Source organism: Oncorhynchus clarkii, chromosome 2 (assembly GCF_045791955.1).
Source record: "Oncorhynchus clarkii lewisi isolate Uvic-CL-2024 chromosome 2, UVic_Ocla_1.0, whole genome shotgun sequence".
NCBI lineage: Eukaryota > Metazoa > Chordata > Actinopteri > Salmoniformes > Salmonidae > Oncorhynchus > Oncorhynchus clarkii.
In genome coordinates, this window is record NC_092148.1 from 14,321,533 (window position 1) to 14,337,797 (window position 16,265).

The 16,265-nt window shown below is 43.9% G+C and overlaps 1 protein-coding gene across 2 annotated transcripts; it reads left to right on the forward strand.

Moving 5' to 3' along the window:
* Window positions 1-1,332: 1,332 nt before the first annotated feature.
* Window positions 1,333-14,279, forward strand: LOC139422372 (DNA-binding death effector domain-containing protein 2-like). 2 transcript variants are annotated; one of them, XR_011635733.1, is made up of 7 exons: window positions 1,333-1,401; window positions 2,101-2,624; window positions 2,789-2,917; window positions 3,043-3,189; window positions 11,787-12,174; window positions 12,386-12,498; window positions 12,614-14,279. XR_011635733.1 is itself a non-coding variant. In XM_071173583.1 (6 exons), exons 2-6 carry the CDS (start codon window positions 2,138-2,140, stop codon window positions 12,618-12,620), a joined length of 1,158 nt encoding a protein of 385 aa, XP_071029684.1. In that variant the 5' UTR covers window positions 1,333-1,401; window positions 2,101-2,137; the 3' UTR covers window positions 12,621-14,279. The 2 variants fall into 2 exon arrangements, 1 of the variants encoding a protein (XP_071029684.1); XM_071173583.1 differs by lacking the exon at window positions 12,386-12,498.
* Window positions 14,280-16,265: the final 1,986 nt, after the last annotated feature.

A 16,265-nucleotide genomic window follows, 5' to 3' on the forward strand; every position in this document is an offset into this window, starting at 1 on the left:
TTCCCTTCAGAAGATGCCTACAGAGCTGGTCAACTTCCTGCCTGTGGACCGACACTGTCCACTCAGAGACCAGATCACCCAAGGTCAGCAGTGTCTTGATTTATCTGTCCTTCTACATCTATATGCACTATATACTGCGTGTTTGTGTGTGTGTGCAATGTGCATGAATATGTTATTGTGTGTGTTTGTGAAATGTGCATGTATATGTTATTGTCTGTGTATGCTTGTTTCTGTATGTTTGTGCATGTGTGTGTGCAACGTGCATGAATGTGTTCTTATGTGTGAGCGTGTGTGTGTGTTTGTGTACATTCACCTCACACACCTTTTCTTAAGGGCTGAAAGATTTTCTCCTCCAGGTGTTACTTCTTCTCCACTGAGGAGGAGCTGGAGCAGCGGTCGAGTTGACTGTGTTCAACAGGGCGGAGATCTGGTGGTCATTGACAGTCCAGAGGAACAGGTGAGAGACATTGTATTGGAGATGCACAGAGGTGGGTTAGATCTATGGTGCAAAGTGGTTGGGCCCCAAGACAATCTTTACTCTTGTAATAATACAGGATATAATACGCATAGATTATGGCCATTGGATGTATAGAAAATCAATGTATCTCTGTGGACTCTCCCAGGTAGAAAGAGCCCAGTGCTGTGAGGGGAGACAGTGTGTGCCTTCACCATCAGAGAGACCAACCCTTCTCGGAGCTGGAGAAGAGACCTGCAGCATCATGTCCGGATGGATCTGTGGGAGCTCAGCGCTCATATAGTCAGCACTGCCATATAGACACACGCATGCACAGAGCACATTTATATGTAGCCTTAAAATCCTCCATTAAAATAGCATTAATACACGATAGGGCGTGATTTCTTGTGGCAATAGCATAGCGGTGCTGGTCATAGTAAATGGTGAAAACGACATGTACATAAGAGGATATGTATTAGATATTCTGGGGGAAATGATCTGATAGGTCACTATACTGTTTTGAATCTGCAATACTGCCTCATTCGCGTTCGTCATGTATAGAATGAGTAGGCCTCTGACTACAGCATCATCTTCGTCTCCTCGCCAACACGTCCTAAAAATAAGTGCAGTGATTGGTTACTGCTTGTTGTTGTTCTACTGCCAGCTCTGCGTGCGAGACGAGGCGTATTCATTAGTTGATTCAGTTGCAAAACGTTTTGTCTGTTGGTAAACGTTTTGCAACGAAAACTAGAGTTTATATTGGACACATTTAGGCAGGTCCCTCCCCGCTTCGTTCCGTTTCTGTTCCATTTTTTCTGTTTGCTTCCGTTTGGTTCCGAGAGTAAACGGTTTCCGTTTTGCAACAGACAAAACGTTTTAGAACCGAACCTGACTAATGAATACACCCCAGCTGTGTTGACAACACTGACCATCGTCGAACAACGAAGGTGAGTTTCACAAAATAACATATTATTTAGCTTGTTGCAACGATTAACAATATTATATTGACAATGAATAACCGCATTTCTAGTCTTTACGTGTATTTGAACGTCTTGATTCATCTTTATGGTATAGTCAGCTGTTGTTGTTGCTAGCTAGCGATAATTTCGTAGCTAACGTTAGCTAGCTAGCTACCCAAATGGTTCATCCAGCTGCAACTAATTATTTTGATGTTTCCATCTAGCTTACTATCAAATCGAGATAAATGTAGCAATGTTTGAATGACCATCTCTATTTTTGACCGTTTTCAAGGGCTGTCAATCTAAATGTAAAGTGCAGTTTTTTTTTCTTCCAGCAGTGGAACGTCTGTTACGTAACGTAATTTGTTGCACTGTCAACACAGTTTGTACTTGCAAGGTATGGTGGCTCGGCGAGATCTCGAGCTCTCCAACGTAGCCACAACGAAAACGAAGTAGCTTTGTGTTCACCGCCAAATCGGTTATTATTAGACAGTTGGTTGCATTTTAAAGCCTGTAACAGTGCATGTCAATATCTCGTGGTCCATTCGCGTTGTGGCTGCTGGCTGGCTTGTTATTTGATAAACTGATAAACCTAGCCAGTCCTGTTGTTTAGTTTGACATTTTGAGTCGTTACTTCATTGCTACCCACATTGTCTAATTAACTTTATTCTTATCACAATGGCCTAGGTGCATTGGGAAAGGATAGCCAGCTAGCTTGTTAACAATGGCAACCATGCGTCGTCCAAGGTACTCTCTCCGAGACTCTCTGTACTGGGACGAGACTGAGTGCCTGACGTACTATGGGATGCTCTCTCTACACGAGATGTTTGAAGTTGTCGGTTCTCAACTGACAGAGACAGACGTTGAGGTGCTGTCGTTCCTCTTGGATGAGACCTATCCGGCTGGAGGGCACCCCTTGGACCCAGCTGGCTGGACCAGCGAGCCCGGTGAGGAAGACCCTGAGGCCAGTAAAGGAGTCTCCCCCAGCCCAGTGCTCCTGGAGGCCTGGCGGCGGTTACAGCCCAAGGTTCCTGCCTTGGCCTGCCCTACCGCTGCCCGCCACAAGCCCAAGAGTGGGCTAGAACTGCTGCTGGAGCTGGAGAGACGTGGGTACCTCAGTGAGGGTAACCTGGAGCCCCTGTTGCAGCTGCTACGAGTCCTGACGCGACACGACCTCCTGCCTTTGGTGTCCCGCAAGAAAAGGAGGACAGGTAAGGGACTGTAACAGAGTGCTGTTCATAACTGGAAGCCAACATGCAGTAATAGAGACAATGTTGTCATAATCACCTGTAGGCCTACTCCTCCCAGCTGTGTGTTATCTGCCTGTCTGTCTACACTCTGCTGTGTCAGTGTCTGACCTTAATCTACCTCTCAGTATCACCAGAACGTTTCAGAGTGGACTACGGGACAGAGGACAAAAGACAGGTGTGCACATCTGGACTGACTGACCCCTGTGCACAGACAGAATCACACAACGAACACGCCACACAGCAATGGAGGGGGGGTAAGCTACACTCCGGTACAATCTGTGCATGCCTGAACTTGTCTCTAAGAAATGTCAGTGACTGTTTCTGAAATTGTCTGGATTTGCACCAGTTAAGCATTGCTGGATTTGTGTCTGTCCAATAGGTGTTGACTCTGCCAGGCCAACGCCCGCCCCCCTACGGAAGAAGAGGGGTAAAGGCCGCCGCTGGACCAGCAAGCCCACTGCCCACAGGAGAAGAACGGGCATCCCTGAAACTCCTCCCCCACCTATACCTGAGAAAGTGACCTGCGGTAAGACCCGCCTCCATGTCTTTCTCTTTCTCTCTAGTTTCCCTTCCATTTCTCTTTCTCTATTTTCTTTCCATCTCTCTCTTTAACCCACTTGCTCATTCACCACACTCTCTCTGGGTTCCTCTCTTGCCATTATACATGTGTCTGAGTCTCTCTCTCTCTGGCTTACATCCATTTTCTATATCACTTCTAATGAGAAGCTGTAAGCACCATCACCCCAACAGCCCTTAACAGTGATGATACTAAAAATCTCTGCCATATCAGAATGTCCCAGTCACCACCTTGTCTCACCAGTAAGTTTAAACTTAAAATACCCATATCAAACAACCTTAAATCCAGCCAGTGCCGTGTTCATGTCCTCACATAAGATAACGACTTCAGTTTGCTCCCTCTGCTCAGCTTATACCCTGACCATAAGTTGACTGTCCCACCCTTGCTGGTTTGAGAATGGTTTGCATGGGCCTCCTGGGAGATCAATACTATCCTGCAGGCATGTTGGACTGAGTGTGCTGTAACAATACTGTCAGAGCAGAGCATGTGTGAATGAGTGACCGCTCATCAGTAAATACAACCCATACTGACTGGCTGTGTTTGACCTGACTTAACCCCTCAACCTGGTCATCATATGCTCTCTGTGGTGGTCAAACTGTCTCACACTCAATCATTATCACCAGGGTTTCAGACAGCGTTTTACACACTCCCGGGGTCTTTGATTGTGTGCTTCCTGCCACACTAACATCCTCACAATGGAGGGATTCTGTAGACGTCCACACAAGGATAGTCTGCTTGCACGGCCAAGCAAAAAACAACAACCTGAAACGGAATGAAATGAAATCTATCTGTTCTGTTTCATGATGACCTTAGCACAGAGGGGAATTGGGTTGGCTCGCCTACAACTTCCATCTATCAAATATACTATGCCTATGTCAGCCATTGTCTTCACCATTACCCACTAGTGTCGCAAACTAAATAAGCATCCAGCCTTATTACTTGCTTTTTACCTATCCTGGCCATTCTGATAAAGGGGAGGAAACAATGGAAGGAAGCCTCTTTAGGCTATTGAGATGTACCCTGAGAGGAATTCACACACCCAATGCACAGCAGTGTGAGTCAGCGTTTCTGTCTGAGCTCCACACATCACAGCAGGCTTCGTGTAGTAGTAGGACATGGCATTTCAATGTGGCATTCAACCTTAAACTCACAAGTGTGTTATGTTTCAATGGGACGTTTCTGCGTCAACCCACAAGCTCATTAAACAGAGCAATTTAGTCTGTTCTGTGCAGACAAAAATAATGTTACGCTGTCTTGCTCTTTTGTGACAATACTTGTGTGGAAAATGTATGCTTTAGACCTACATACTATAGCTGCCACACATGGTTGGAATGCTGCCTCGTAATAACTAGCCTGTGGTCCAGACTGAGGCCCAGGGGAAGGACAGTTAGAGTGTAGAAGACAGTAAACCACCTGTCTTTCACTTATACGTCTGCTATACACTTGTCAGCCGAGCTTGTCTTTCTTCTTCATATAGCATAACTACTAGCCTGGTCCCAGATCTGCTTGTGCGATCATGCCACTCCTTGTCACTCATTTGGCATGACAACGAGTGGAATGATACCTCAAACAGGCTGGTATCCAGGCTACATAACTACTGCTGGTGTTCCAAAAAGAGAGATTCCTATCCCTTTCTCCATTTTTCTTTTCCTTCTCTCACTTTTCATCTCCCCCCCACGTATCTCCCTCTCTCTCTCTTACCCAGTTTTTTTCAGCTCCTGTTCTTAAGAACCCTGCCTGGTAGGTCTCCTGTCTCTTATGTTGGTAGTACTGTCTGTCTTCTCCGATCCCAAACATAAAGTTTAGAGAAAGTCCCGCTGAATTTCTGAATGTGTACTGAACATATAAGTTGAATTGATAGCCTCACACTTGCTGACATCTTCCCAGACCAGGGTCCGGTTTCCCAAAAGCATCTTAAAGCTAAGTTTGTTAGAACCTTCGTCGGGGCATTTATTACATCTCAGAGCTGTTTCCCAAAACCTTTGTTATTAACATTACACTTGTAATCTAACGCCTGTCTCAGACCACTCATAGAACCGCTAAGTGGGTCGTTAGATGCTTTTTTTGCCCTCCCGCGTCACTTTACACACAGAAGAGCTCCGCTAAACATAGAATCACATGGCTTCTCCGCCTCTGTGACCACTGATCACTTCAGACAACCAATACAAGTTGGCAATGTCTTTGCAATTGATACAAACAAGCAGCGTATAAAAAGATGCTTGAAATTAAAACAGATGTGTACATTAAAATATATATACAGTAGGCTAAATGGCTATTTGAATCATTGAGTTCTATTTGGCTACTGTACTTGTAGGCTACAGTCTGTAATTTGTCTGTATTTATTTCATGCTGTGCAGCCTAATGTGTGCAATAATGTGCCATATAGTGATTGAGTGCATTATCACAGGGTAAGGATTAGAATCAGCCTCCTAAATATTGGAAGCCATAGGTGATAAGCTTTTAGGAGCTGATCCGTCTTCAGTGTTGTGGAATAATTTGGATGTTAAGGTAAGATTTGAGTGGAGAAAGAGCTGATCCGAGAGCAGCGTTGCTTTTCTTTCGATCCTGTCAGTATCGACACAAGCCACAACGACGCGCATTCTCTCTACATGGCAAACACATGTTACATCTTTGGCCGTTATAGGAAAGATGCATCGTTAAAACACTCGTAAGCCTAAGTTCAATCGCTATCAGGAAACCGGGCCCAGGTCAATAGGCCCTTAGCCCTTCCAGTTCTGTTGCTGTACCTAGCCTACCTGACAGCCAACTAACCCCTCGTACTGTGGCTATCCCAGACACAGCCACTCCCACAGCCTGACACATACTGATGAGTGATACTGCTTATTTATCAACATGATCTGATTTCAACAACTTTTCACAATCCATGAAGTCTCTTCTTCTTCAGGGAGACAAATATGTTTATGATTTTCCACTGACTTCGTAGTGCTCCAACATAACACTGCAACCCTTTCAAATGTGCCATTTTGTCCCCGTCGATCAGAACAGCCTTCTCTAAATCAACTGCACTAAGTGCCCAGTGATCAAACCCTAAACAATCTACCGAGGGATACCTGCCCCTTGCCCTCTGCAGTAGCCTTGCCCTCACAGTCCCAGCCATGTACCATACACAGTGTTGTTGCTTTGCCTCTGAACATGTTGCTGTCTTGACTCCGCATTTGATCCCCACCAGGTTGACTCAGGATTGTGACTCAGATCGAGTAACCTAGAGAGCGGACCTAGAGAGCGGAGAGAAAGGCTGGACAAAAAAAAAAGTCTGGTCTGGCCTTTCACTCTGTCCGTACGATCTGCAGTGTGTGCTCACCTCAGTCGCTCTCTCTCTCGTCAGTCTGGCCCGATGCCCAAGGTAAAGAGGCCCTCCCCCTCAGAACGAGGGGGGGCTGCCACTCTGCTCTGTGTTCAATGCCTGTGTATTATTCTAGCTATCCTGTTCCTCCTTACCCCATTCAGAAAAAAAGTGTGCTCTCCACAAAGTGTTCTGGAATGTTCCATGATTTTTTTTTGTGTCTATTACTCTAAAGAGGGGTGTTGGCCTCAGTGTTTCACAGAACTGACCAAAGTGTCCTCGGAAATATGCATAGAATATTCCAGAAGTTTCTTAATCACCGTAATGCAACCTTGAACCTGACCCCTCTTCTGAATACCATGCTCTGACTCTCCAAATGACTCAAAGCTCAAACTGACCTGAACATTTTTTTCTTAAAGGGGTAGTTCACTTCAAAGCCAAAGTTTGACAGATGTTTTCCTCAAAAGTGATAACTGAGTGCATATTCCACACTGTCTAGTCTGGTGTATATCCCACTACATGCATACTGAAAACATCTGATTAACTTTAGTTTGGGGGTAAACTACTCTTCTAAAGCAGCCATCAAAATGGAGTCCCAGTGGTTCTTGTGGCATCAACTTCAGTAGATACCTCTGGTCAGTGATCACAAATACCTTTCTCAGAATTCAAACAACCCAACTGATTCTGGTTTACTAAAACAAAAAGAGACCAAAACCATTCTGGAATCTCAATTTAAAAATGTCAAACTGGTCTCAGAGATCCATTGATCTCAGTCCTCTTGTCAGTCTGAACTCGAAATCTATCCTTTATATGAACATAAAATGGCCGCCGACAGCTTCTCTGGAACCTTTGCTCGAGCAGTTCTGAGGAAAATGACCCAACAGTGTTGTGTTAAGGGCTGTGTAACCGCATGCTGTATCTCATCTCTGACCCCTGAATGAGCTCCCAGTGTGGGGAGCAGAGATAGATGGGGCAGTCCAGTCCAATGCTGCCTCACAGCATTCAGACCAAACCCATTACTACCTCTACTATCTTACCAGTCAGTTTGTTTTCACATCAGTTCCTTTTCTCAGTTCAAGCGTTTCAGTTACAGTATTTCAGTTATTTGTGGTTACAATTTCTTATGCCAAACTGTAACTTACGATTTAGAAGCGACGTAAAACAGTCCACGTAAGCCGTAATGTTAAACAGTGGACTTGGAGACATCAAAAACAATTCAAACTCCAAGTGATTGCCTTTGAACCAGTGTTAAGCTTGCCTGCTTGATCTTGAGAAACAACCAAATTGACAGATATCCAATCCAACTGTGCTTGTCTCTTTCTCTCTCTTTCTCTCCTTTCTCTATGTTCGCAGTTCAAAACAGACCGACTCGTGTGTCAGGAAAAAACATCCTCTCACACACACTGAGAGGGAGAGAACGAACACTAAACGCTCAAACCACACAAACCAAAAAAAGAAAGAGCTTTGGTCAAAGGGGAATAGAGAGAGGTCTCTCTACCTGTCTCTCTCTACCCCTCCCTCTCTCCCTCCCTCCCTCTCTTGGTCTGTCGTTCAGCAGAAAAACGGATCGATAAAGAGTTGAAGCTCTTCGCACCAAGTGACTCCTCGTAAATGGGTACTTTTCTGTGGGGTGAATGGAGAATCTAACCAACTCCTTGTTTTAAAGGGAGAAAATGAAAGTTGTCCCTCCTAATGTTCTGTCTAAATGGATCTATCTGTCTCTGATGAAGTGTAAAGGACTCTGTAACCTTAACAAAATCACTATGTTCCCATTGTTTTTAAGGGCCTTCTTTCCTGGTGCTCTCAGCAAGTCCATTTTTCACAAGTAGGTAGGAAGGAGCAGTCATTTAGAAGTATGGGGACATTGTGTAGTAGGTGTTGATGTCACAGTCCCCACACAGTATATGACCCATGTCACTAGACTTGTACATTGCAAAAGTGCACAATTGTTCCAGTTTTACTCAGTTTATTTATCTGACATGTTTTACCATATCGACAATTGACAGGGGTATTGGTCCTGGTAACTTTCAGATGTTATTAGCTTGAAGCTGACTTTCAGTTTCCTCTCAGAGCAGTACTGTGCCTTGTCAGCTGCACATCCTGTTTTAGCTGATTTGACACCCTGCTGGCAGGGAGAGATAAATGTATCCCCTAGAGCAGGGTTTCCCAAACTGGGTCCTGGGGCCCCCCCTGGGTGCACATGTAGGTTTCTGCCCTAGCACTACACAGCTGATTCAAATAATCAACTAATCATCAAGCTTTGATTATTTGTGTCAGCTGTATAGTGCTTGGTCAAAAACCAAAACGTGCACCCCTTAGGGTCCCCTGGATCGAGTTTGGAAACACTGCCTTAAGGACAAACTGTGTATTTTATGATACGAAATACCCCCAAATTGACAATTTAGACGAGAGGTATCTGTATTTCCTGAAATGGTCCATGATTTTACATGCAGAAACATCTCCCCAGAGTAACAATGTGGAGATGTTGGTGAGACATTGGAGTAGTGATGAGGGAAGGCAACCCTTCAACTATTTTTTTCACAACATGTCAGATTATGGGGCTGTGTGGATTTAGTCTTATTTTCGGGACTGTATGCGTCTTACTGTTCTCTATCAACCTAATTGACAAATGTCCTAAGAGCTGCTGTATCAATAGAGACAGAAATGTTCCTTGTACCATAACTTTGCCTCCTGGAAGAAAAAAAAAATTCCAAACACCTTCTGTATCCGATTTCTTTGTGTGCAAACTAACAGTTGACCTTCATGAAATATGATCATGATTATCATATTTGGCCTGATGTGATATAACACATATTTTAGCTATCTACAAATCTACTTGCAGTTGATCTTAAGATACATCATTGATACACTGTGTTGTACATCAGAGCATGTTTTCAATGTTGGCAGTAAATGTAGGAGATCTGTCTAACCTGAGGATGTCTTTTTTATTTGACCTTTATTTAACTAGGCAAGTCAGTTAAGAACAGATTCTTATTTTCAATGACGGCCTGTTGTTCAGGGACAGAACGACAGATTTTTACCTTGTCAGCTCGAGGATTCAATCTGGCAACCTTTGGGTTACTAGTCCAACGCTCTGACTACTAGGCTACCTGCCGTCTAACCTCCCCGATGGTCCAAGTGGTATGTGTTTGTATAGCCTCCTCATTACAACCTTATGAAGCAAAGAAAGAAGGATCCAGTGTTTGGTTTTCTTTCTTACAAATGTTAAGAAATTCATAATCAATTCAACATTTGCATTTCTAATGTTGGCATTTTCCAAAGCTGCCCCCTCCAGGGGCTGTCCCCCATGGGCCTGAACAATAATGTGGATGGAGACAAAGAACTCAAATGAATCACATATTCTAAGGCACAGTCATGTCCCTGGTTCATTTGGTACAACATTCTAGTTTAAATTGTCTGGTTCTATTTCTTGTGTCCTCGTTAGAGGAAGCAACTATTTGTCAGTGTCTCCTTTAACCAAACCTGTCTCGGTGTCTTCAGAGACCAAGGTATGTGTAGGTACCCGGTTCCCTGTATTCACATCCACAGGTGTTTTGAGAGATAAGACTGTGGTCTAATTTTCAATGTGAGTTTTTGGACCTCTGGTCCCCCCCATCCTTTCTGCCCTTTCTGTTCCATATTCCTTCTCTCTCTCTTTTTAAATCCAGTTCTACTCTTTATCGTTCCTCCATTTTCTGTTACATGAAGTTGGGGAGGGCAAGGTGGGTGGGGTAAATCCAGATATACAGTTTGACAAACTATCCTCCATGTTGGCGACAAACATTATTTGACAAGAATATTCTAATTTTAATATATATTTTTTAGCTTGGTGCTAACATGTTGCCGTGAAACTAATGTATCTCAAACAAAGTTTGCCAATCTATGCACATCTCTGGTAGGGTGGGGTAGTGTGGGACTGGGAAGGTTTGGATTTTTTGTTGCAGCAAAGTCGGAAGGACGCTGGTTCTGCTGGGCGCTTGGTGAATAATGGCAGTAGAGGAGGATGAGACAGAGGTCTGCTTGCCTTTGCTCAGTACAGTATGTATCTCCTGACCCTTCTCACTGTGCTGTTGCTGCATGACCGCTAATTATCCTGTTGCTGAAACAGAACAAAAACATGTCACTGAAAGGTTGCTATCCATCCCAAGGGCTGTTTACAGTGTTAAAGAGTGACCTAACAAAATCCTACAACACTTGCAACAAATAGCATTTTATTTATGCCTGTTTTGTGCCACCTATAACTAATTATTACTGTAAGTACAGTGTAACACGCTTTGTAATTGCTCAGAGAAATGGATTACATAGTTATAGCTCTAGCTTTCAGTGTGTAGAGGTTTTGTGTAGATTACAGTGCCTGGCTGAAATCTCCTGGGTGAATAATGATGGGGAGTGGACTATTAGAACTGTACAGAGTGGTGTTGTGGTGTTCTTCCCTGATGAATATGCTTGTTATCCATCCTCTGATTTCACTCTAGTACTACAACAGCAGATTTTTTTAGTGGGTGTTGTGAAAAATAGATCTGTTTAGTCATACAGTAAATCCTGAGTGATGCTCTTCTGGACCCGAACAGGTCATATTTGTTCCCACTGTCAGGTTAGTGATGGTAGACGGACGGCCTGGTTGGTATTACATTCACCTCTGTGCTCCACAGCTGTCTTCTGCCTCACCTGTATCACTCTTAAAGACAGACTTTTGTTATCAACTGTAGTTAATGATACAGCAGTGTCCTACACCAGTAAGTATTTCTATGTGGTATCCTACTCTAATCACTAGTTTAATGTCAGATACAGTCCTGTTGAATGTAGTATGCTCCCCTTAAATATTCTTTACTTTGGCACTTGTCTATCAACCCTCCCATAGCCTGTTCTTGACCATTTTTTTCAGATAATATTCTGTGATTACGGCTTTATTTGAAAAGTTTTCTCATCATTTTCTTTTGTGTTTTTGTCCCTCCATCTCTCTTCCCTTTGTTCTGACTCAATGATCCCACCCTCCTCCTATTTGGTTTTCACTCTCATGTGTACATGATATCTCACCCCACTCAATCTCCTGCTTCCACCATTTCCCTCTGTCCCTTTTTGATTGTTTCACCTCTTTGCCACCTGTTTCCTACTCTACATCTACCACTCTTCTCTGATCCCCTACATCTTCCCCTCCACCACCCTCCCTCTACTACCCATTCCTCTGCACTCTTCCCCTACCTCCCTCCATCTCCTCTCCTCACCCTCCCCCTCCCTGCAGACATTCGTCTGCGTGTGCGAGCAGAATACTGGGAGCATGAGTCGGCTCTGCGTGGCAGCGTCTCCTCGGACAAGCAGCAGCCCCTGGAGCGGCAGTTTGAGCTGTTCAGTCGTGCCACCTCCGTGCTGCGCGCCCGCGATCTGGGCTCCATCATCTGCGACATCAAGTTCTCTGAGCTGGACAACCTGGAGGCCTTCTGGGGGGACTATCTGAGTGGAGCGCTGCTAGAGGCCCTGAAGGGGGTGTTCATCACAGACTCTCTGCGGAGGGCGGCGGGGAGTGAGGGGGTCCGGCTGCTGATCAGTGTGGACCAGGATGACTACGAGGAGGGTCGCAGACTGCTGCTGGATGCACAGGAACAACAGGCCGGCTGCTGGGGACGAGACAGGTGAGCCTCACTGCTCTCTCCATTCTGGTTCTGTTATACTGTGTTAGTAAGCTGGTTGATTAAAGTACTTATCTACACTGTGGTATGTATTGGGGCCATGGTGACCGCTACAGGGGATGGGGGTCATAGATGTGGACTTGACTGGTGGTCATGAATTGGAATAGCTATGTAATGCCACCAATAACCACTAGATGGCAAACTTTGCCCACAGGCATCAGAGCCATATACACTACCTGGTCTCACGTTGTCATACTCCCTAGACCCAACCTGAGAAAGCTGGTTATGGACGTTCGGCTCTGACAGACAGACAGGCAGCTGTGCGAGGTTGTGTTAATCATTTCCGGCTCATGTCAGTTCACACAACAGTTCTAGAATCCTCAGAGACGATGAATAATAGTTGTAATTCTAACCACCGTCCTCCACCATGTTCCCTCTGCAGGTCATGAGCCCAAGGATAGAGGAATGAAAAGGAGAATAAAATATGAAGAGGAACATTTTTCTTTTTTCTCTCCTTTTTAAGTCTCTCATGCTGAGAATAGAGGATACAGCCACTCCTAGGTCAGGGGAATGAATAGTCCCCAGGGAAAACAGCCAAACTTGGAGCAAAGGCAAACTGGACTAAAAGACTTGACACACTGTTCTGTTTGGAATTGATAACACAAGTTGCGCTGAGCCTAGATGCCCTCAGGGCACTGAGGAAGAGACTGCCTTTGTTACACACACACACACACACACACACACAGAGACAAACTAAACTTCCACTGTAGCACACACACACACAAACTACCACTGTATCTAACATAAACACTCTTAAAATCATCCACACGATGAACCATCAGAGCTGCCTGTAAGACTCATTGAAGCCAAGAGACATTTCTTGCTAACAGTGACAGCCCAGATACCAACTAGACTGCGCTAATGCTGAGCATCCCTGGTTATGTTTGAGGAGCGTGTGAGATGCCCTGCAAGGCGAACTTCACCCATCTTAATATTAGTTTGTGTTTCCATTGAAATGTATGATTTTGAAAAGATGAGCGAGACTGCAGCTCTCAGACACTGAGGGAGAGATGATGGGGAAATGACTGAAGATTATGTTTTGACCTTTTGGGAGAGATTTAGAAATAGATAGCGAAGTGAAGACTACCTGAGGACAGTGTAGTGGACAAATAGCTGGTCCTTCGAGAACTCCAGTCCACACACACATCATGATCACAAGCCACTGGTAGTCCCATCATGCTAACCCAGGGCCTGATGGCTGTGGTCAGGGGCCATCTCATCTCAGATGCCAGTAGATGATAGGAGTGAGATTACCTCTCAACCTCAGCCAACCATGGAGAACTCATCACCACAAGTTGTTGAACAGCAGCTGGGATAACACACTAGGCTGTGCTCACCCCGGCTTGGAACTGAAGCACAGGACAGTGCTTCAGTCAATAAAACTGATGTAGAGGAGATCAATATCAGAAGGATACACCCTAGTTCCACTCAGCCCTGACTTGTAGGCCCCACTAGTGGCTCACAGAGCGCTGTCTGTCTCTAGTCTACTCACCCTGGTGGAACTAATGCCTGAACTCTTCTGAGTGGGATCAATAACCCCCTCTGTCTCTCCACCACCACCATGGGAGGAGAAATAGTAAGGGGGAGAGGTAGGAGAAGGAAAAAGAGAGGAGAGGTAGAAGGAAAGAGAGGAAGAGGGAGAAGGATCCCCACCTCCATCCCGCCTTTCAGCTCCTGGACAGCCGCCTCATCCTCTGGAGGATAAGTCCCCTGATACAACCATGCTGCCTGGTCTGCTACAGCACTGTGTCTGGTTCACACAGCCCTATGGGACCAGGGATGGAGGACTAGAGAGGCACTCAGGAAAACCTTAGTAGTGTTTGCTTTTTCCGTGTTTTGGTATATGGATTCGTTAGTGTAGCTTTGTATTGTCCATAAGAGAAAATAACAAAAATACTGTGTGTTCTAGTTCATTAATTTAGGGTGAACTTTTGTTTAAGTATCTGGATATTTTTATTTAGGCACTGCAAAAGTGCTGTATATTAGTTTAATATATCAGTGGAAAGTTGGAATTATTTCAAATAAAAATAAATGATTTATCGAAGGTTTCTTGTGTCTGATGTAACCGTGCCTTCAGAACATATTCACACCCCTTGACTTTTTCCATATTTTGTTGTTACAGCCTGAATTTTAAAATGCATTAAATTGAGACGTGTCACTGGCCTACACACAATACCCCATAATGTTCATGTGGGATAATGGTTTTTACAAATGTATTAAAAATGAAAAGCTGAAATGTCTTGTCCACAAGTATTTAACCCCTTTATTATGGCAGACCTAAATAAGTCAAGGAGTAAAACAATTAAAAATAATAATGCAATAGTGTTTAACATGACTTTTTAATGACTACCTCATCTCTGTATCACACACACATTTATCTGTAAGGTCCCTCAGTCGAGCAGAGATTCAACCACAAAGACCAGGGAGGTTTTCCAATTGGTAGATGGGTTAAAAATAAATGCAGACATTGAATATCCCTTTGAGCATGATTAAGTTATTACACTTTGGACGGTGTATCAATACACCCAGTCACTACAAAGATGCTTCCTAACTCAGGTGCCAGAGAGGAAGGAAACTACTCAGGGATTTTACCATGAGGCCAATGGTGACTTTAAAACAGTTACTGAGTTTAATGTCTGGGATAGGAGAACTGAGGATGTACATTGTAGTTACTCCACAATACTAACAATTACAGAATACAAATATTCCAAAACATGCATCCTGTTTGAAATAAGGCACTAAAGTAAAAGTGGCAACGAAATTAACTTTGCCGTGAATACAAAGTGTTATGTTTGGGGAAAATCCAACACATCACGGAGTACAACACATTTCGTCATTATGTGGTATTGTGTGTAGATGGGTGAGAAAATGATTTAATCCATGTTGAATTCAGGCTGTAACAACAAAATGTGGAATAAGTTGAGGGGTATGAATACTTTCTGAAGGCACTGCGCATGGTTGTTTTTTGGGTTCCCTTGTCTTTGTAAGTAGCATTGAAAGATACTGTTTGGACCATGGTTAGCTGTAAGAACAAGAACTGTAAAGTAATGTTCAAAGTGCACACATTTGAAAGAGGCATATTTGTTTTTTAACAATGTATTTAATATGTCAACTTAAACAACATGAGGAAAAAGGCTTTTAAGAAAATGTAGCAAACTTTTCAAACTTCCTTTTTTTGCAAAAACATCCACAAAGGAAATATTTCTTATTTAATGTATGTATGCCTGAATTCTACTAAAACAATATGAACCAGGAACTGAAAGTGGGCCTTTTTGACCACAAACCACTAACATCTCATGCTGAGGCTCCAGACCCACATATTTGACAACATTTAAGAAAACAGACTGAAGATGACTTCCTCGTTCCACTTGTGAGTCTTGTGCCAGGCCCTGAAGCAGTTTCTGCCCGGTATGAGACAGAGGGCCACCTGACAGGCCTCACACTGCCAGATGGTGTTCATCCACTCTTTCTCCCGTTTACACCACACACAGGGCTTCCTGCCCTGGGTGGCCCTCTGCAACCGACAGACAGACAAGGGGTTGTTCAACGGGACAGGGCAGCACCTCGCCCTCTTCTTAATCTTCCTCTCAGGGAGGCCGCACCACTGCACTGTCGTGTCTTTACTATCATTAACTGAAGACAGTTTTTATCAAAGATTCTCTGTAATTAGTTATTATGCGATTAGACTGATTAATCATGTAACCGCAATTACTAGGAAGTCGGGGCACCAAGGAAAAATATTCAGATTACAAAGTTATCATTTCCTAAAATAACTTTTCAGATATTTTATCTGATCAATTAGTCTTCGAATTAATTAATTATTTACTTTACCTCACGGTAGTCTCATTACAAACGTCATAATCTGCAAGAAACCAGTCTTCACTATGAGTCATCCATACATCAATTGTCTTAAATCATTTATTTATTACTAACTAAGTAATTCACAGAAATGCATAAACAAACAAAGGTAAATATGGTTACAAGAAATGATAGGAGAATGTGCCCTAGTGGGCTAAACCGTCATCGCGGCTTGG

Coding starts and splice junctions, on each gene's coding strand:
- LOC139422372 (XM_071173583.1), top strand. CDS start 2,138: ATGGCAACCATGCGTCGTCCAAGGTACTCTCTCCGAGACTCTCTGTAC. Junction 2,625..2,788: donor CCGCAAGAAAAGGAGGACAG/GTAAGGGACTGT, acceptor TCTACCTCTCAG/TATCACCAGAACGTTTCAGA. Junction 3,190..11,786: donor ACCTGAGAAAGTGACCTGCG/GTAAGACCCGCC, acceptor CCCTCCCTGCAG/ACATTCGTCTGCGTGTGCGA.